This window comes from Pygocentrus nattereri, chromosome 21, assembly GCF_015220715.1.
Source record: "Pygocentrus nattereri isolate fPygNat1 chromosome 21, fPygNat1.pri, whole genome shotgun sequence".
Classification (NCBI taxonomy): Eukaryota; Metazoa; Chordata; class Actinopteri; order Characiformes; family Serrasalmidae; genus Pygocentrus; species Pygocentrus nattereri.
The window spans coordinates 31,894,899-31,915,048 of NC_051231.1; the positions used below are offsets into that span (position 1 = coordinate 31,894,899).

The 20,150-nt window shown below is 42.6% G+C and overlaps 2 protein-coding genes and 1 long non-coding RNA gene across 3 annotated transcripts in view; 1 reads left to right on the top strand and 2 right to left on the bottom strand.

The window, feature by feature from the left end:
- Positions 1–187: 187 nt before the first annotated feature.
- On the bottom strand, positions 188–3,195 carry LOC108440516. The gene is made up of 2 exons (XR_001858857.2): positions 3,071–3,195; positions 188–801 (listed from the first exon to the last, which is right to left on the bottom strand). It is a non-coding gene; the product is annotated as an uncharacterized LOC108440516 (long non-coding RNA).
- A 6,199-nt stretch (positions 3,196–9,394) lies between these two features.
- On the bottom strand, positions 9,395–12,096 carry LOC119261952. The gene is made up of 3 exons (XM_037532523.1): positions 11,883–12,096; positions 11,184–11,744; positions 9,395–10,108 (listed from the first exon to the last, which is right to left on the bottom strand). The coding sequence occupies exons 1-3, from the start codon at positions 12,094–12,096 to the stop codon at positions 10,101–10,103; spliced, it is 783 nt and encodes a 260-aa protein (XP_037388420.1). The 3' UTR covers positions 9,395–10,100.
- Positions 12,097–12,591: 495 nt separating this feature from the next.
- Positions 12,592–20,150, top strand: part of LOC108415863 (mucin-5B-like) — a 50,113-nt gene continuing 42,554 nt past the window's right edge. Inside the window, exons 1-6 of the mRNA XM_037532296.1 lie at positions 12,592–12,717; positions 15,277–15,330; positions 15,850–15,969; positions 16,059–16,100; positions 16,215–16,256; positions 16,514–16,567. Of these exons, the coding sequence (XP_037388193.1) occupies positions 15,855–15,969; positions 16,059–16,100; positions 16,215–16,256; positions 16,514–16,567 (253 nt within the window). The 5' untranslated portion in view covers positions 12,592–12,717; positions 15,277–15,330; positions 15,850–15,854. The remainder of the gene's footprint in view (positions 12,718–15,276; positions 15,331–15,849; positions 15,970–16,058; positions 16,101–16,214; positions 16,257–16,513; positions 16,568–20,150) is intronic.

Below are 20,150 nucleotides of genomic sequence, written 5' to 3' on the forward strand. Positions count from 1 at the left end.
TTTAACTGCTGGACACTTCTGATCTGTGGTGTATCAAAAAGATACCCTTGATTAATTACATGAGGCAAAACTGTATATTAGCTTAGCTTTATTAATAGTTTTTTTTAGATTTTATGTCTAAAACACAGACAATCATCAGTGGCTGTATACTACAAATAAGACTGAAAAAGGACACTTGAAAACTACATTGTCATCAAATCAATTTTTTATTCATGAAGCACATTTTAAACAGTGGCTGTTGTCCAATCCCACAGCACACAATCTCAGTTTTAGAAGAACTTATTCATGAATTGGAATGGAAATCACATGAAAGATGTACACTTATCAAAAAGGATTATTAATATCTTTAATGTCTCACTCCATTCTCATCAACCCAGACTGATGCACCGTACTTCTGGAGCTTGATGTTTTCACTGGCTGTCACAATGAAGGATCGGTCACTGGGAACATGGAAGTTCATGCAGATGCACTTGAGGTAGACCTCTGGGTTGCTTTTATCTTCCACAAGGACGCTGGCAAACAGCTCCCCTTCCCCTGCGAAGTTAGTGAATTCTCTAGGAGGAAGGCGGAGGTAGCGCACTCGCGAGTCAGGTTTAAAAACCATTGAGGTGCTGGTGTTCACATTTCCTGAGACACTCGAGTTGGAAAAACCAAGCCCTGCATCTGCTTTGATCACAAGCTCTTCAAGCGTCATCTTTGATGTCTGATAGTAAATTCTCAAGGGCTTATCTGTTGCATTGGCCACATGTGTGTTTGATCTTGATTCTGCACTCCCCATTTCCCGTTGTATCCAACAAGGACCTGGAATGAAATGAGTGAGGAAAAAAATGAAGCAAAGGGCATTTTGAAGATTGCTTGATGGCTAACTTGCGTCAACACACCATTTCTTCCTTTTTACCACAAGTAACTTTTTACCAGCTGGTCAGAGCATTTGTGTGTTTGCGGAAGCACAGATATTAGCTAAATCTGATTAATTTGACATAATATTGTCCACTGAGGGGTACAACTGGGTCTAAATCCAGTTAAATGGTCATCTGTGGCCCAGAGCTCAGTTGGGGGCAGTTGTTAACGACCACCACTATAGACAAACTAGCAAAACTTACAGGACATCTTCCAGTCCTGCTGCCTCAGGAAAATCCAAAAGATCCAGTCAGACGGCAGCCACTCGGCCTGTTCACCATCCTGCCATCAGGCAGGAGATTCCGCAGCATCCAGGCTAGAACAACCCGGCTAATGAACAGGTTCTACCCACAGGCTGTCAGGCTTCTGAACAAGCTGTGAAGCTGTGGGTCCGTCGCCAGTTACCATTTCACTCAGTCACTCTGTCAGCGTTATTATTGTATCATATCATCTCTGCTATGGACAATAACACCTTAACACTAAGCCAGTTTAAAGAACTATAGCACAGAGTCATTCAAGTAACTTTTAATGTATATTGTCTCTTTGTCTTGTGTGTATTGTGTCTATATTTTCTGTATATTTCTTTGTTTTGTGTATAATTTCTCTACATTTTGTGTAAATTTTATATACATATATATATATATATATATATATATATATATATTTTTTTTTTTTTTTTTTTTTTTTTTTTTTTTTTTTTTACTTAGTTACTTTCTGTAGAGTGATTAGCTGAGCCTCACCACAAGCATTTCAATGCATAAATGTCCTGATGTAAGTGGAGCGATGAGGCGGACGCATGTGCTGAGATAAGCGACTTTTTATTCTGGGCAAATCCAGGGTCGTGGTCAAAACAGTCCAAGGGCATATATTCAACACGAAGTGATCGGGGGACAGACATGACATAAACCAGAATCAAACAACACCAGTACCACCAACAACATAGACAGACATTCAAACAACAGCAAACACAACGAGCAAACAACAACCAGGGAACACTAAGGGCAAACACAGGGCTTAAATAACAAAGGGTAGACGAGGGACAGGCAGGAAACAGGTGAAAACAATCATGGGCGGAGACATGAAACAAGGGGGCTGGACAAAACCAAAACAAAAGGGGCACATGGAGTAGTGGGAGGAGCCAACCGTGACACCTGACATGTTGTGCAAATGACAAACTTGAAACTTAAAATAAAGTTGAAACTTGAAACATGCAGTTAAACATTTGAACTTTAAATAAAATTAATTTTGTACGAACTAGAAAAAGTGGTTGAAACCTGAAACCGGCTGTGAGCTGAAACAGTAGTCAGTCTAAGTTCGTCTCACACCCTTCATTCAGGTCTTACTGGGACAGCCCAAGTGATGTACTTTTAGTGATATTAGTTATAATTCCAGATGGAAAGTATGCAAATCGCAGCCGTGATCATCTCTGCTCTCCTCGCTTTGACCCAGGCACGAATAAACCTCTTTTTACGGAATTCCACGTTCGTCTGGACTTTCCTGAGCCGTCACACCAGGACAGCCCAAGTGATGTATTTATGTCGTAATTATATCACCACCCCCACACCCCCCAGACAAGCCTATACAAATTTTAGTCCCCAGCGCTTCCCTCTCTTTTTCAGCTAGGCCTAAGGCAGTACTGGGTGTGGAGGGAGAGACAGTATAACCTCGCAGTGACTGTGAGGCTATTCATCAGAACAAATGTTCAATATCAGAAATAAGACATTTTCACACTGCGCATAAACAAAAACAGACTGAGATTTGACAATAAATGACAGCAGTACTGCGTTAGGCCCTGATTCATCCTAATATAAGAACTATTATATAACCGATAATAACCTGGGCAGAAGCTGACACTGAAAGCTGGTTTGCTCTTGATTTTTTTTACCTTGGCAGCTTGGACAGAGCTTGTTTTGATCTGGATTGAAAGTCCAGAGAAAGTCATAAATGGCCTTTCTAGTAATTATAACTGCCATCTGACACTAGAACATATACAATGCTAGTAAAGTATAAACAATCCAAGGCCTTTAGTTCATTGCTTTGATGTTAGTGTTTGTCCTGTGGCTCTGCTGTTTCCTGAAATTTATTTTCTGAGAATTTCATCTGATTTTGTTAATCTGGTGAAACATTTCAAGTAATTTGACTTGTTTTGAAAGTGATCAGAGTAACTTACCTTCGTGTCTGTAAGAGTTTTCAGTTGAAGTGAAGGTGTTAAAGAGGCAGAACAGGTTGAATCAAAAACAAGAGAAGCTTAACAAAGGCTCACACAGAGTGTTTATATAGGGCTGAAAAAGAGAGGGAAGCGCTGGGGACTAAACTTTGTATAGGCTTGTCTGGGGGGTGTGGGGGTGGTGGGGGGGCGTGGCTGGAAACATGAAACTTTCCTTCCCACATTCCTTCATAAGTGATACAGGTTTGATCCTGTGTTGTATTTTGTGAAGGTTTGTCACTCATCAGGTTTATTGTGTAACAGATACAAAACAAGGGGAGATATTTAGCCATGATGCTCCCATTTACTACACGAGAGACCCCAGTCCATGATGGACAAAATGAGGCCACACACAAACACCAAATAAAAACCTTCTTTCAGAAGAATAAATACACCCTCCAGCAGATCCAATCAAATCCCATCGTCAGTGGCGACAGTGGCAAGAAAGATCTCCCTAAAAGAGGAAGAGACCTTGAGAGGAACCAAGACTCAGAAGGGGAACCCGTCCTCCTCTGGTCGTCACCAGATAGAAAACATTATTTATATAAAGTATTATAGTTCAAATTGGGAAAAAATGGTGAGACAGCGGTTAATTTGATTAGTTTATAATTAGCAGCGGCAGCAGCAGCATCTGAGGGTGAGGACTGCACAGCGTTGTACAGTAAGAAGCTCAGTGGTGGTCAAGCTGGTCCAGAAGGTGGGTGAGCAGCAGCACTCGATCAAGGCAGAAGAGGCAACAGCATCAGACGCACAGGATGAGCAGCTGATCAAAGAAAGGAAGAAAAACACAGAATCAGTTCTGTAAGGAGTGGCTGACCACAGATTACAGGATAACAGAGCAGCAGAGACTCCGGCAGGTCTAGATCTGACAGGGAACACTAATCACTGAAGGCTTGACTGTACAAGTACGTTTTTAGCCTAGACTTAAAGACTGAGGCTGAGTCTGAGTCCCGAACATTAACAGGAAGGTTATTCCAGAGCTGGGGGGCTTTGCATGAGAAAGCTCTCCCCCCTGATGGAGCTTTATTAATTCTAGGTACCAGTAGTGAGCAGCACCTTGTGATCTAAGTAGGCGTGATGGTTCATAGTGGGAGAGAAGGTCACTCAGGTACTGAGGGGCGAGTCCGTTTAGAGCTTTATAGGCCAGTAATAGGATTTTATAATCAATGTGAAATTTAACTGGTAACCAGTGCAGGGCTGATAAAACTGGGCTGATGTGGTCAAACTTTCTGGTTCTTGTGAGAATCTGGCTGCAGCTTTCTGGATTAGCTGAAGCTTGTTAAGGCTTTTGCTGGATCATCCAGACAGCAGGGCATTACAATAATCTAGCCTTGAGGTAATAAATGCATGAACTAGCTTTTCTGCGTCCTCTAGAGATAACGCATTTCTTAATTTAGCGATATTGCAGAGATGCAGGAAGGCTGTTCTAGTAATATTCGTTATATGTGCATCGAAGGACAGATCAGAGTCCATCACAGCACCAAGATTTTTAAACAGATGAGCTTGATGCAGCTGAGAAATTGTTAAGTTTAAGAGACAAGTTAGACAGTTTGTTTCTAGATGCTTATGGTCCAAGAAGCAAGACCTCTGTTTTTTCCGAGTTTAGTAAAAGAAAGTTACTCGATATCCAATCTTTTATATCTTTTACACAGTCCTCAATCTTGTTAAGTTTAATTTTATCATCCGGTTTGCTTGAGATTATATATATATATATAAACATACATATAACTGAGCGTCATCGGCATAGCAGTGACAATTTATGCCTTTTACTGATAACGGTACGCAGTGCTAGCATGTATATTGTGAATAATATAGGTCCTAAAACAGAGCCTTGTGGAACACCATACTTTATTTTGCAAGGACAAATGATTCACCTTTCACATTAACAAACTGATAGTGATCAGTGAGGTAGGACCTGAACCAGGAAAGAGATATTTCTGTTACCCTACAAGGTTTTCTAGTCTATCTAGTAAGATAGAATCGTTTATTGTGTCAAATGCTGCACTAAGGTCAAGAAGGACTAGCAAAGACACATTTCCTTTGTCAGATAATAAAAGATGATTTACAATTTTTACTAGTGCTGTTTCTGTACTATGATGTGGCCTAAAACCAGACTGAATTTTTTCATGTAGATGATTCCTATACAAATAGGAGCTTAATTGTTTGGCTACCGCTTTTTCCAAGATCTTAGATATAAAGGGGAGATTTGAGATAGGTCTGTAGTTTGAAAGTTCGCAGGGATTGAGGTTAGCGTTCTTAATCAGCGGTCTAATTACTGCAAGTTTAAACGTTTTTGGGATGTATCCAAGGCTAAGACAGGAGTTTATTACTGACAGAATAGACCCATTTCCTTGAGTAAACCTGTAGGAATCGGATCTAAACATACAAGTAGAAGATTTTGTGGAAGAAACCATTTTAACTAGTTCATTTTCTTGAAGTAAGGTAAACGATTCCAGCCTATCTGCAGTGATTATTATATTCTCAGGATCTAGACTGGCATTATAAGGCAGCTGATTTGGAGAGTTTAACTGTGTTTCTATATTTTCTGATGAAGCTGCCAGCTGTGGAGGAAGTTATAGCGCACTTAACACGATAACACTGTAATGAACGCACGTTACCACTAAGCTGAATTTCATATGAGATTAAGTAATGATCTGAGACGGCTGTGCTAGAGTGTGGTTGTGGTAGTGTGTGGGCCCTTTTATAATTTGGATGAAACCTACGGAGTCTATGATAGATACACAGCACTGTGTGAAGGTTTCAGGCATCTAAGCCAATTTTTTAACAGTTGACCTCAGCAGTGAGTTTATCACAATATACATTAGAATAAAGTCGTATTCATAATTCAAATAAAAACAAAAACAGTAAAAAGTAATAAGAATTTCTTGGGTCCATATTTTTCCTTGACAGCCGCCACAGGGACTCGTTAATATCATCAATTTACATCATGAGCTCAATTTACTGAGCTCTGATTGGTCAAACCAGGAGCTGCTTTTTAACTACATATAATACTGGGCTTCCTCGAGGAGCGGCTTGGAGATTAAACACACACACTAACATCCAGAAAATCACTATATATATATATATATATATATATATATATGATTATTAATTAACATTCTATGAATTTTGTTTATTCAAAGATTAACACTTTTCTCAGCAAATAAACACAAACTACACAAATAAATAGATTTTGAAAATGTGTCTTGGGAGCCTATAACTGTCACACAGTGCTGTAAATGCCTTACTTAGTGCGTCTTGAGGATTGTCAATGTGGATATTAAAATGTCAGCCAATTATTTTACTTGAAAAGGTTTTTAAGCTTGATAGAAACTCAGAGAATTCCTGTGAGGACTGAGAACACGGACTGGGTGGCCTGTAAATTGTAATTAGTGAAAATGAATTTTTTATTTGTTTCTTGATCAAGTATATTAAGTAAAAGAACTTTAAAAGAAGAGAACTTATAACCTGCTGTCTGGCTCATGCCTAAAGCTCTAGTATGAATGGTTGCTATATCTCCACCCCAGCTGCTTAAACGAGGGCTATGTGCATAGCTGTAGCCTGTGGGGGTGGCTTCATTTAGACCAAGGTATTCATCGGGTCTAATCCACAGAGCATCAAAATTGATATCAGTAATAATTTCATTTACAACGACGGCTTTAGATGTAAGAGTTCTTATGGTAAGCAGTCCTAGTTTTAGACCAAAGGTGCGGTCATTGCAAACTGGTATGAGCAAACTTTGAAGCTGTTTGATGCTTTGTTTTATTCTGAGAACTGACACCGTCTCAATTGGGAGGAACTTGTGGCGTCCACAAGTTTGTGATATGAGTATTTTACTTATAGGATAAGTATTTGCATTAGCACTTGCTTTACAGTAGAGGTGCTAGCAATTGCCTTATTTTCAGTAGTAACAACATTAATAGCTGTAGCGTTTCTATATTTGGCGCTACTTTTGTGGCCTTTGCTTCGTGGTCAGTGGATGGCCCTCTCAATGTTCCTTGAGAGAACAACAGATCCCAGACGACTAGAGTGAAGCCCATCCCTTCAGTAGAGAGCTGGCTGCTCCCAAAACGAAGACCAAGTGTCCACGTAGCCCAAACTGTTGAAAGCACACCAGCCAAGGAGCCAGGACTGCAGTGCGAATAGCCTGCTGAACCGCTCGGAACCCCTCCTGCAGGTGGGAAGAGGTCCAGAGATGACAATCCTGGAGGTGTCCAGTAGCGTCTGGTAGTGCTCCTTCAAGACCTCACTACGTCAGTCAGAGACATTGTTGGTCCCGACGTGGATAACCATGGTCCCGAAGGCGTTGCGTCTGATGAGAGCCGTGGGGAGACGCTGGCCGATCTTTCATGGTGACAGCCAGTGAAAACATCAAGCTCCAAAAGGACGGTGCAGATTTCGGGATTGATGACAGTGGAACGAACCATTCTAGATTTTAATAATAAAAGTTGTTTGTTTTTTAAATCATGAGGTAGCGGTGAGCGGCTAAAACTCAGAGGAAAGAGCATTTTTGCTGCAGTGTGGATGATTTTTGGAGGATGTTTCGTTCCTGCTCAGGAGCATTTCTAACCATACATATCATGAGGAAACTGTCAATCATAGCACAGTGGATTTTTTCAGAGGGTGTACCAGCTTATGGAGGAACTGCAAATGCTGTTGGACCTGATTGTTGATGGCTGTGGTGTTTGTGTGTCAGTTCAAACAGTTTGAAACATGTAGACCCAGGAACTTGTATGAGCTGAGACGCTCCACTTAAAATTAATATTAATTAAAGATCCCTAGAATTAATTGTATTCCTCACTCATTTCATTCCAGAGCCTTGTTGGATATAGCAGGAAATGGGCAGCGCACGATCAAGATCAAACACACATATGGCCAATGCAATAGATAAGTCAATAAGAATTTACTGTCAGACAACTAAGATGATGCTTGAAGAGCTCATCACGTGTTTCAATTCTACTTGAAATAGTAGTTGGAACAACTGCATCTGTTTGATTAAACTGGTGGATTATTTTACGTAATTTTAGTTTTTTTAAAAAAGTGGTCAGAGTAACTGTTAGGAAGGGTCTCCTTGGACAGTGTTCTCCCTCAGAAACCAGAGAACGAAGCGATAATCCAGCTCGGCAGATCCCGCTAAGACCCAAGATAGAGCGCTCGGTGCAAATGGGGAACAAACACTCTCGTAGAGAGAAGAGAGAGATTTATTCAGCAAAAGCACACAGAAGAAGGGGGGGTCCCCTCTTTTATACACACATAGCCCTTCCCTCGCGCTCGCAGGCAGTCAAGGAAGGGCTCGACCACATTCTAACATATGTTGTAACCTGCAAGTCCATACATGGAGTTGTTTTTCTCCATCTCTGGATGTGCTCAGTTCAACATCAAAATCCAGTAAGTCAAAAGGGCAAATGGGTTGCAGAATAAAAGAGGAACAATAGTTATTAACAGCCTGTAAGTATGCACAAAGGGTAGACACCCTTGCACCCTCAGCAGAGTCTGATTTTATTAATACATGTTAGTCACTGGGGAAGAGACAAAGGAAAGTTAACCTTTTCATTCCCCTCTTTTATAACTCGTCGAAGACGGGTTATAAGCAATACGCACATCAGAGAGAGCAGAGAAAAAGGCTCCTACACAGAGACAGAAACAGCATCATCATAAGATGGTTCCAATGACGCGTAGGGCTGTTGCACGGTCTGTGCCATAAAGACGTAGTCGGACCGGTGGGGGATGAGCGAGGAGGCCAGAGCGTACACTCGATCCATGACGCACCTGAAAAGACACGGTCCCATACACAACAGTAGCAACAGCACACATACAATAGGAGCTATCATGGCGAGATAGGGTGTGAGGGAACCAAAAAGGGAACCAAAAGGGCCCCATCCCCACCCGCCATGCTCGTCCAACTGTAACCGGGTAGAAACCTGTGACATGCGGCCAAGGGCTGTGGCAATAGAACCATGGTCCTCGTCGTTAGCAGGAATATATATACAGCAGGAATCACCTACCATGGCGCAAACCCCGCCCTCCTTGGCTAACAGCAAATCTAGTGCCAAACGGTTTTGCATTGCGGTGAGGCGGAGGGCGGTAAGCTCATCTCTTATACCCTGGATGGCCGTACGCGTAGTATTGGTGAAAGTGGCCAGACGATAATGAGTAATTTCCAATTGGTTCCAAACTTGTGATATGCCATATTGGGGAAACAAACCGTCCCAAAATTTAGCTGCTTTGGATCTCAGCCGGTGTTCTGGGGGAGGGAAGTCATCATCAGCAGAGCGCCTGTTGCGCCTGGCGATGTGCTTATTACCAAGAGGATTATGGGAGATAAGTATCAGGGAAGAATTGAAAAGTGTAAAAGTACATCGCCCTCCCCAATTTTCAGGGAGGTAAACACACACCCGACTTCCGCATACCCAATACCGATCCATAACAGGAGAGGCAACGGTAGTGCCTAGGGCATCCGGGGCTAGGGCAGAGCAGGTAGCGAAGTTAGTGGAGTTACAGGGAGAGAGGATGTGCTGACAGAGGGAGGCGGACAGGGCTCCCAGGAAAACCCTGCCTGTCCCCTCGAAGCACAGCGGGAATTTGGCCCTATTTACAGCTGACATGGCTAAAGGTAGCCCCTTGGAGGAGTGGTTAGCGAGCACATACATAAGTATACCTGATAAACATGTATGCAGATTAGTGGTACCACGAGTTTTATTACAAAAATCCTGTGAAAGAGAAAGTGAATAGTTAGCATGTGGGTAATCTAAATGAGTAAGACTCAGACAGTCAGGAGATAGACAAGTATGAGCCACTGCCCGTAATGTGGTTGACTGGTTCTGCGGGGAGGTAACCATGGAGTGTCTGTCCACGCTAGAAGGCATCAAGTGACAGACATAACATGAGTCGTTGGTATACTGCTTAGCTGTCCAGTTGGCGTACTACCAGAAGGCATTGTCCGTCGGGGAGGCGCCAGCACCTTCCGAGCAGAGAAAGAGCATTATCAGCAGCATCATGCTTCTGCAAAACAAAAGAGAGATTAATAATAGGCAGAGCGGGTTATAATTCAGGAGCTTTAACACAACGGGAGGCGTGGATCCACTGTGGGAAAAGGTCAGTTAAGACACCAGTACGTGTAACAGCGAGTACAGTTGTGGGCTGTGAAAAAGGAGGGTCAGAAAAACCCTTTCGTTCAAACTTTTTGACCATGATTTGGTCCCCGGGCTTATACTGATGCGTGGGGGTCTTGGGAGGGTCAGTGATGTTTTGATTGACCCTCTCCCAGTACTCATTCAAGACTGACAACAGGCCCGCTGTGTACTCACTGCGACGTACTTCAAGGTCCGCCACTCCCCCCAGAGCCGTTACTTGTCGCCATGGGACAGGAAATGGTCGTCCCATGACAATCTCGTATGGCGATAGTCCACCTAAAGTGTCTGTTCGCGTCATGCGCAGTTCGGCTAAGACCACAGGTAGGACTTTCACCCAGTTGGTTGTGTTTTGAGTCTGCATGGCTTTCCGTAGCTGCCCTTTTATAGTGCGATTCACCCTTTCCACCATTCCGGAGGACTGGGGGTGATAGGGAATGTGAAAGCCCAGTCTATGCTTAGCTGTTTAGCGAGCGCTTGCGTGACCTTTGAAGTGAAAGGTGTACCTTTGTCGGAGTCAATACCTAGAGGGACGCCATATCGTGGTATGATTTCCTGACATAGTTTTGTCACTACCGTGTTTGTGTTTTCTTTATTACACGGGAATGCTTCAGTCCATCGGGAGAATTTATCAATCATTACCAGTAAATACTTGTGGGGTCCTACAGTTGTCATGTGTGTGAAATCTATTTGCCATTCCTGGAACGGCGTCTCAGGTTTGGGAAGAACCTGGTGAGGGCCTTTAGGCTTTGGATTGTTCTGTGCACAAACTAGGCATCGGTCTAGAATGCGGTCTATAATGCGGTCTATAGCCGAATTCAAATTATGAATGCAAAACAATTCTGACATGTCATGCCTCACCCCTCTTCGCTCCCGATGAGAAGTGCCATGAAAATCGGGAACGAGAAAAGGAACACAATGGGCGGGGAGACACAAACGGCCCTTACCGTCACGGAACGGCACAACAGCAGAGTCATAACCGCACGAGAGCCAATGCTGCATATCCAAAGGTGAGGCAGAAGACTGGATGTCAACCAGATCTAGGCCAGGGAGGCAATCAACAGTAAGAGCGGCACAGGAGAAAGAGGAGGAGTCAAGAAACGGGCAAGGGGGCCCATGGAGCGCGCCACGCCTGGCGGCAGAGTCAGCAGCGTTATTCCCGATCGAGTCAGGATTGGAGCCACGCTGATGAGCACGGACCTTGACCACAGCCAGACGAGAAGGCAGGAAACTAGCGCGAATGAGGTCCTCGATAAGCGAAGCATGAGAAATGGGCTTATTATCAGACGTGACAAAACCACGTTGAGACCATATACCCCCAAAATCGTGCACGACACCGAAAGCGTAACGACTATCAGTGTAAATAGTAACGTTCTGATCCTGAGAGAGAATACAGGTGCACGTGATAGCGTACAATTCGGCCGCCTGAGCAGAGGAGAAAGGCAGAGAGAAGGACTCCACAACAGTAGAGGGAGGGGAGCAGACAGCGTAACCACAAAGGAAAGTGGCTTAGAGCAAGAGCCATCCACATAGAAAGACCACTAGGGAGGGGGGTGGACAGGACGTCCGGGCGAATAGAAGTTTCTGCGGCCAGGCGAGAAGTGCAGTCATGCGAGTCAAAAGAGGAAGAAGTGTGTGAGTCAGACAAGGAAAGCAGGCGCATGAGAGCAGAGGACACAGAATCAAGGGCAGAGTGAGGACGGATAGAAAGATTCCCCCCCCGTGGGACTGGGCAAGCACAGCAGCCGCGGCGCCCCCAGACTCCGACACCCAGAGATGGAATGGCAGGCTGTAGTTAGGAAGACCCAAGGCAGGTGCTGAACGAAGGGCAGTAAGCAGTGCCACATAGGCAGTGTTCATGGCATCAGTCCAAGTCAGGGAGGAAGACATGGGAGAAGGAGGCCCTCAGGGTCTGATTGTGGGTGGAGCAGTCAGGAATCCACTGTCTGCAGTAATTGATGAGACCCAGGAAGGACATCATGTCCTGTTTGGTGGCGGGTTTAGGAAGGCGTGTGATGCAAGAGACCCAGTCGGCAGAGAGCAGGCGTTGACGTTGAGAGAGTTCATGGCCGAGGTATTGAACACGTGGGAGGCAGAACTGCAACTTTTTCAGTGGAACCTTGAAGCCTAAGGCAGCCAGCCGTGTGAGAACCAGTTTGGAGGCATCAACACAGGTGCATTCATCTGGGGCCGAAATCAGGAGGTCATCCGCGTACTGCAGGAGCACAGCGCCCCCGGGGAGGGAGAGGTCTGAAAGGAGGTCCCTAAGCCAACGGCCTTACTTTTCTGGAAGAATGTCCAGTTAGTGGTGAGGGAGGGTGCACAGTTCAGACCAATAAATAAAGGCTTAATAAAGGCTCACACAGGCTGTGGCTTTAAGGCTACACCAGAGAGGGAAGTGCTGGTGGTTAAAGTGCTTGCTGGCTGGTCTGGCAAGAGGGCATGGCTGGAAGCATAAATGGACCTGGACAAGTGATGCAGGTTTGTATCTGCTATTCTATGCAGTTTCGTCATTCAACCAGGTTTATTATTTAACTTGTGAGATCAAAACACACAGTTACTCACAAATTCCTGCTTCAGACTTTGCTACAGTGAAACGAGACGAAACAAAAAAAATCAATCAGATTATATTCTAGTCAGCATTTAAGGCATATGTGCTGTTTAGAGACTTAGTGTCCAACCCACAGACACCAAATGCAATGGAGCACATGAAGACCGTAACACATTGAAGAGTCTCTATTATACCTTTCGGATATTCCCCTTTTCTTTAGTGTGTCATGTAGCTTTTAAAACAGTCTACAACGTTATGAAGCTCAAAGTTCACCCCTTTACTCATTTGCCTGGAGCGCCTCTTGGAGGATCTGCTTCATCAACTTGTTCTACCTGACTTTCAGGATCAGGCTTTGGCGTAAACTGATAAGGCAAGACTGACACCACTGCAGGGAACTACTCTGGTGGTTGAGCAATCAGGACAGAGTGGATAAGTGTGTGTGTGTGTGTGTGTGTGTGTGTGTGTGTGTGTGTGTGTGTGTGTGTGTGTGTGTGTGTGTGTGTGTAAGATCAGGTATATATCTACAGTGCCCGCTCTAGCCTTTTGGGGCCCCAAGCAGGAATTTTTTGTGGGGGTGAATTAAAGGATGACATAATTAATGACTACAATGAGTAAATAATGTAAAATGTATAAAATGTGAGTATTGATGATTATATACACTTGCTTACAACTCTAATAAGTATGAGCTTAAATTAGAGATAGGCTTCTCAGGATTCTCCATGCAGGGGAGCCACAATGCAGGTTTTTCTTTTGTAGCTAACTTCAAACTTGGAGGATCTAACTCCAAGTTTTACCCATTTTTGGTGTTATTTTATACAGAACAAGCAGAAAAAAGTCTGAAGGACAGACTTGAGGAATGTTGTAACGGTTGATTCTCAGGAACGTGAGAAGGATCCATGTGCTAGTTAAAAGTGGTTTAATAAAACAGGGGGATCTAAGGGGCAAGGTGGAGGACAGAAAAAGAGGTCAAAAGCCAAAAAGCAGTCAGATAAACCAGGCAAAATTATCCAAAAGCGCAAGAGCAAAAAACAGTCCAAAGAGCAGACAACAGCCCGAAACACCAAAAAAAGACGAGCGAATAAACCACGCTTGGTAAGGCAGACACAGAGGAACGGGCAATACTTAGATAAGAGGCCCGCCTTTGTTTTAGAAAAAGCCACTTAAGTTATCATTCGTATAAATTTAGAGAACAGCCCATTGTTTCTATACACAAGAACAACACTATGTGCACCATCTGTACGACGTTCTTATCTGTCTACAATGAGAAACATCCCATGTGTAGCGCTGGGTACCATTTCATCTGAATTTCTCCTCTTTCTCCCATCTTTGGTTCAGCTATATTATATAATTTATATATATTATATATACTCTCTCTCATATATATATATATATACTCTCTCTCATATATATATATATATACTCTCTCTCATATATATATATATATATATATATATATATATATATATATATATATATATATATATATGTGTGTGTGTGTCAGATGTTCAGAACCCAAAATGAGGAGCTGAAGGGGAAATTAATTTTGGGTTGAAAGGCTAGAAGTGCTCAGTGTGGTTTCCTGTGGCTCTGTGAACTGTGTGAGTCGAGTGTCTCTCTTCTCTCTTGGTGATGGTGAAATGGCTCTGTTCATCCTCCTCTCCTTCTGTCTGATTCTGGAAGCTCATCCTCAAAGTGAGTCTATATTAATCTGTAGCTTTGATCCATTGAATTATTTTATTTTGCATTAAACAACTAAAACCCGAAAGTTTTCATGTAATGCATACTGTAAAAATACTGTCAGTGTGGATGAACTGCGACCTCTGATAATGTGATGGTGATCAGAGACACAAGCGGTGAAGTTTTCTGATAGCAGGTGTTTGTAGAGCTGCTTGTGTGTTCAGACAGAGGGACAGATTACAGGAAGAAGTCATAACAGTTCTCGCTGTATTCAGAAGTCAGTTGATATTGCTGTAGTGAGTGTATATCTGGTGTGAATTGTTTGATGGTGGGTCTGTCTGTTGCAGATGTTCCTCAGCCCTGGCTGGTGGAGGTTCAGTGGAATTCACTGCAATTGAATGCAATTTTCATACGTGAAGATGAACAGCAGCGGCAAAAACCTGTAGAAAACAAATTTGTGAAAAAGCTAGTTAAGAAGGACGAGGACATATCCGAGCAGGTGGGCAGTGAGAAAGGTTACTTAGCTAAAAGTTAAGCTGTGTGTGTGTGTGTGTGTGTGTGTGTGTGTGTGTGTGTGTGTGTGTGTGTGTGTGTGTGTGTGTGTGGCAGTTTGAATTTTAGATGGGCTGGTCTGCGTCATATGACTCCGAGTCCTGGACCTGACACTCCATGTCTTGAACATCTGCTTCATTTTCTCCTCCAGTCACTACTTGGCTCTAATGCTTAAAATTTGGTTTTAAAGTGAAGGTCAGTGAAGGTCAAGTTACTCCGAGTTCAGAAAACTGATTAGCTGTGTGTGTTTGTTTTGTTAGACTTACTTCCAGCATCAACACTGCCATCCACAACAACAACGAACTCTCCTGAAGGTCAGAGCTGCTCTTTATGATCTACTGTCTGGTTCTCTCTGCATCATCTGATTGTGGATCTGTATATTTCCCCTGTTACGCCAGAGGGCGCCCACGAGGAAGTCCTAAATGAATGAGGGCGAATGGAGCTAAACGGCTAAAAATGAAAAGTTCGAATAGTTTCTAATGACAAGTCCAGAACCTTCCTCAATTTTTAGATGGATGCATTTCACTAAAACAGGAATGAAAATGTACCAGTACGTTTCCTTTTCATACAGCAAACGAGTTTTGGGCAGCCGGACACTAACATTACTGGTTGGCATAGCGCTGGTGGGTTGGCGAGAGGAGCAGCTCGTTCGCTGGTCTGTGTTCAGGATGTGAAATCAATCTTAATGTTTAAGCATTTAACTTTGGTCAAATGCTCCATCTTAATCCATTCATTTTGGACTGGCTCGGGAGCGCCCTCTAGTGTTTGATATTACAGGAGTAGTAATCTCCGCTCTCAAAGTTCTCCCATACAATACCGTCACGTCTCTGCAGCTCACATGACATGCGGTGTGCAGCAGTTCCACTGTAAGTACACCGGGCGCTGCATCAGCATCAGATGGAAGTGTGATGGAGACAATGACTGTGGAGACTTATCCGATGAAGAGGAGTGTGGTGAGTCTGAAGCCTCTGCCAGACTGAAATGTAGAAAGTGCAGAAAACTGATCAGTAAGATGTGTTTGTTTTGTCAAACTTGCTTCCAGCATCAACACTGCCATCCACAACAACCACAAACTCTACTGCGGGTCAGTTTATTCGTCTGTCTCTCTCACTGTAGAACTCCGAATATCAGCGCTGATCTCTATAATCTACTGTCTGATTCTCTCTGCATCGTCTGATTGTGGATCTGTATGTTGCAGGTTCTTCTACACTCTTCATCACCACATCAGAGTCGACAAATGGTGAGAAACAGAAGCTCATTTCATTTTCCAGCTTAAAGCCTGAAAAACACTGACGTCTTGTGTGAAACTTATGCTATTAAATTGGTAAAACATTATAATGAGAGCAACAAAGTTTACAAGATTTTCACCCTGTACATGCTCTACATTACTGTGGAATAGTATGTGGAATGTGTTTTCCCTTATTTATGGAACCTGCCTTGTTCCAAATACCATTAAAAGATTTCTGGTTTATTTATACAGATGTTTTTACTTTTCAGCCTCTTCTGCAGTGTCCATACTTCACAACGAGACCCAATTGGCCTCCACAAGTTGTAAGTTTCTGACTCCTTCTCTGCTGAAATGAACTGGCCCCCATCCAGAACCTGGACCTTAAGAAAAAGTAACATGACAGCTGCAGCATTAGGAACACCACAGTCCCCCCAACTCGTTTGCATCTTGTGCAAAATGCAGCAGTCAGCTTCCTGACTGGAATTAGAAATAGAGACCACATCTCTGGTTCCTGTGTGACTCCACTGGTTACCGTTAAAGGTCACGGCAAATTTTAGGGCTTCTGTGTTGGTTTTCAAAGCTTTACAAGTCAGCACCACCAGTAGACCTTATCAAGCACTGTTCTCCCCCAGAACATTATCAGATCTTAATGTTTCTGCTCGTTCCACAGTTACGGTTAAGGGTAAAAAGGAGCTCATTCCTTTTCTGTGGCTGCTTCACACTTTAAGTCTTCAACTAATGAGGACACTTTAAAATTCTGGTTAAAGACCCATTTGTTCTCTGTGGCATGCAACACCTGTGGAGTTGGTCACACTTTATTTGCATTGTCCCCTATAGATGCTCTACAGATACGTGAATCACAAATGTTCTGGTGAAATTCAGTTGATCAACAACAGTCTGGTTATGGTTTGGAGTAGGTGTAGGTTTTGCCTCGAGGTTAAGGTTAGGAATAAATGTAAGAAAATCTGTCATACTGAACTTAAAGTTTTATTTAGGTGTCCATGTAATAATTCATGGTCTACTACAAGTACCTGTATTTGTTTATTAAAAATATGCAAAGACTGTCAATAGCGATTAAAGTAATATATCTTTAATGAGATTATAGATTTAATGAGATTTTTAATATGGTCCTTTAACTCCTTGAGCTTGACATCCCTGGTTTACACACAGTGCTGATCTACAGTCTGTCCGTCCTGAAGCAGCTCTCACAATTACCACACCCTTCAGCTTCCTCTGAAACATGGAAGGACAATAGAAAACCAATGCTTCACATATTGGTGGAACAAATAAAAAAACACACAGTCAAAGGTGGCCTCTGCAAAAGTTCTGGCACATTTTACACTTTGTCATTGCGGTCATGACAAAACCTTGTTTCTCCATTTGGGTCATTTTTTCTTTTTTTTTTGCATAACTCTAGTCGCCCTGTATATTATGTGAAAACGTCATGATGAACAGACCAACAGAAATGGTCCAAAATTCCATGGAAAAAATTTGACTATAGGAAAATCTATTAAAAGTTGAAACAGTTTCTTTCTCCTTTCTCCAGTTACCACCTCTGAGATTTTTCAAGGTTTTGATTATGAAAATGTCCCCATGTTTAATTTTTCCCCCCAGCATTTTCAACTTGGCAAGTAAATAGAAGTTGTGAAATTAAATGGGTAGAAAATTTCACATTGAAGTCTGTTCTCTGTAGAGGATGCGTTCAGTGAAATCAACAAAACAGGTCATTTCCCCAGTGGTGTTCACATTTCTGCATGTAATTACGTGTATAGATTCTTAGATCAAGGTAAACTTAATAATAAATAATCTGGAAAGTCATTGAATTTAGTCTACGTGTCTGATATGTTAGTGAAGTGAAACGGTTAAAGTGGAGTTTGTTGGTGGTATTCTGGAAGCTTAGTTTTACCACAATATTACCTATATTTTAAAGCAGAACATCAGACATGTACCTCTTTAGTTTAGAGCCAGTATTATATATATATATATATATATATATATATATATAGGGTCACAGGTTGTTACAGGTAGAGGACCCAAGTGCAGACCAGTGAGTTATCTGGAAATAGGAAACCTTGTGGTGTGCAGAGGCAGAAGAACGGAACATGAGTGATGGAGGTGCTTGTGGGAGTTCGGCCACGTCTGGGATCAAACTGCTGAGGTCAGCGACCAGGAAAGGGAGCATCACCGCTGGGCCACATGCTCCGGAGTGTGAACATTGGTGGGCCCCTTTTAGGAGGTCACTGATATAAAGTCGATTGATGATTCTTCTGCCACAGCGCAGTCCAACAGGGGGAATGTATAACAGAGAGAGAAACAAATGTAAAGACATCTTTAGTCAAATATCACTGCTGTCAGAACAAAACCTCGTATCTCCATTTTTGACAATTTTCAGTTTGTGACATAATTTGAAAATACATGTCGGCCTTTATGTTGTTTGTAAATTTCACGAAGGATGAACCAAAATAAACAACTAAAAAGGACTTGGAAAAAAGTCTGGTTCCATTGACTTACATTGAAAATAATGTGTGTTTTTTCCTTCTCCTGAAAAGTTACCATTTTGGAGATACAAGGTTTTGGTCCGACAGCAGCGATATATTGATTTGTTTCTTATCTTTTTCCTTTTCTCTTTGATTTACAGGCTTTGTCTTTTTTCTTCTCTTTCACTGCTCCCTTTCTCTTTTCTTTGGAACAGTTTCTTTTTATTTTATTCTCCTGACCTTCTAACTTTTCTCATTTCTCTTTGTTTGGTACCATTACCAGCCACCCCTCTATAAAGGTGCAGCGTTTCCCCTGAGTGTCTCTAGGGTTTAAGTAGGTGCACCTCCAGCTGAGAGGCATTAAGACAATGAGCCCAGAGCTTTCTTGGTAGTGGAGTCCTTGGCAGATGTTGCCCTAGACAAGCTCCACTGCCCTCTGCTGGCAGCAGGCCGCACTAAGCACCTCCTTATGAAAGGCACACAGTTTCATGACCACACTGCACTATAAATGAATGAACAGAGACCGTGTGTACCAGCCAGCTTTCCGGTCACAAAAAGGAACGCATTTTCATTATTTAACATTTACAGGCCACCAGGGCCATACTCTGAATTTATAAAATAATTTAGTGATTTCGCTGCAAACCTGGCTGTGTGCAACGATAAAGTAATGATTGTAGGAGATTTTAATTTCCACTTTGAGAAGATAGACGACCCATTAAAAAAGGCATTTACCTCAATTCTAGACTCTGTTGGTTTTACCCAAAATGTAACAGGGCCTACACACTATTGCAGCCATACGTTAGATTTAGTTTTGACACTAGGTCTTAATATCCTACCGCAAACCTCAGCCGTCTCCGACCATTACTTAATTTCATATGAACTACGTCTTAGCCATAATGTATATACGTCCCCTCGTTATTCTACAAAGCGCTCAATAAAACCTTTTACCGCCCTACAATTTGTAGAAAATTTGCCAGAACTATCAACGCCAGTTTTCACTCCATCAGACCAAATGGAGCTAGATTTACTAACCGATTATTTAGAAAATGCCTTCCGATCCACTTTAGAACATGTGGCGCCACTTAAAATAAAAAGAATAAGACAGAAAAAGTTGAATTTAACTGAAAGGCTTTCATATTTCCAACTTTAAGCTGATGAACAACAGTGCATTTCTGTATTTCAGGACACTGTACTTGTGTTTAGATGTTCTAACAGTACTGTAATGTCAACTTGGAGAGTTTTTATGTCCTCTGGTGGACAGCATCAGTACCTCCTCTTCGTGAGGGGAGAGTGGTGGCGGTGCAGATAGAACATGACGTTGATGTGACATTGAATTAAATATCCATCTGCTGAAGGTTCATATAATAAAACGCCTCAGAAAACAGTTTTTCTACTTACAGTCGGTCATTTTCTGTGAGTAATTTGTGTT

Bases quoted from the DNA above. Each gene is read 5' to 3' on its own strand.
- LOC119261952 (XM_037532523.1), bottom strand. From the start codon at position 12,096: ATGAACACTGCCTATGTGGCACTGCTTACTGCCCTTCGTTCAGCACCT. The intron at 11,745-11,882 runs GTCTGACTCACA...TCTTGCTCTAAG, and splicing joins CTCATGCGCCTGCTTTCCTT to CCACTTTCCTTTGTGGTTAC.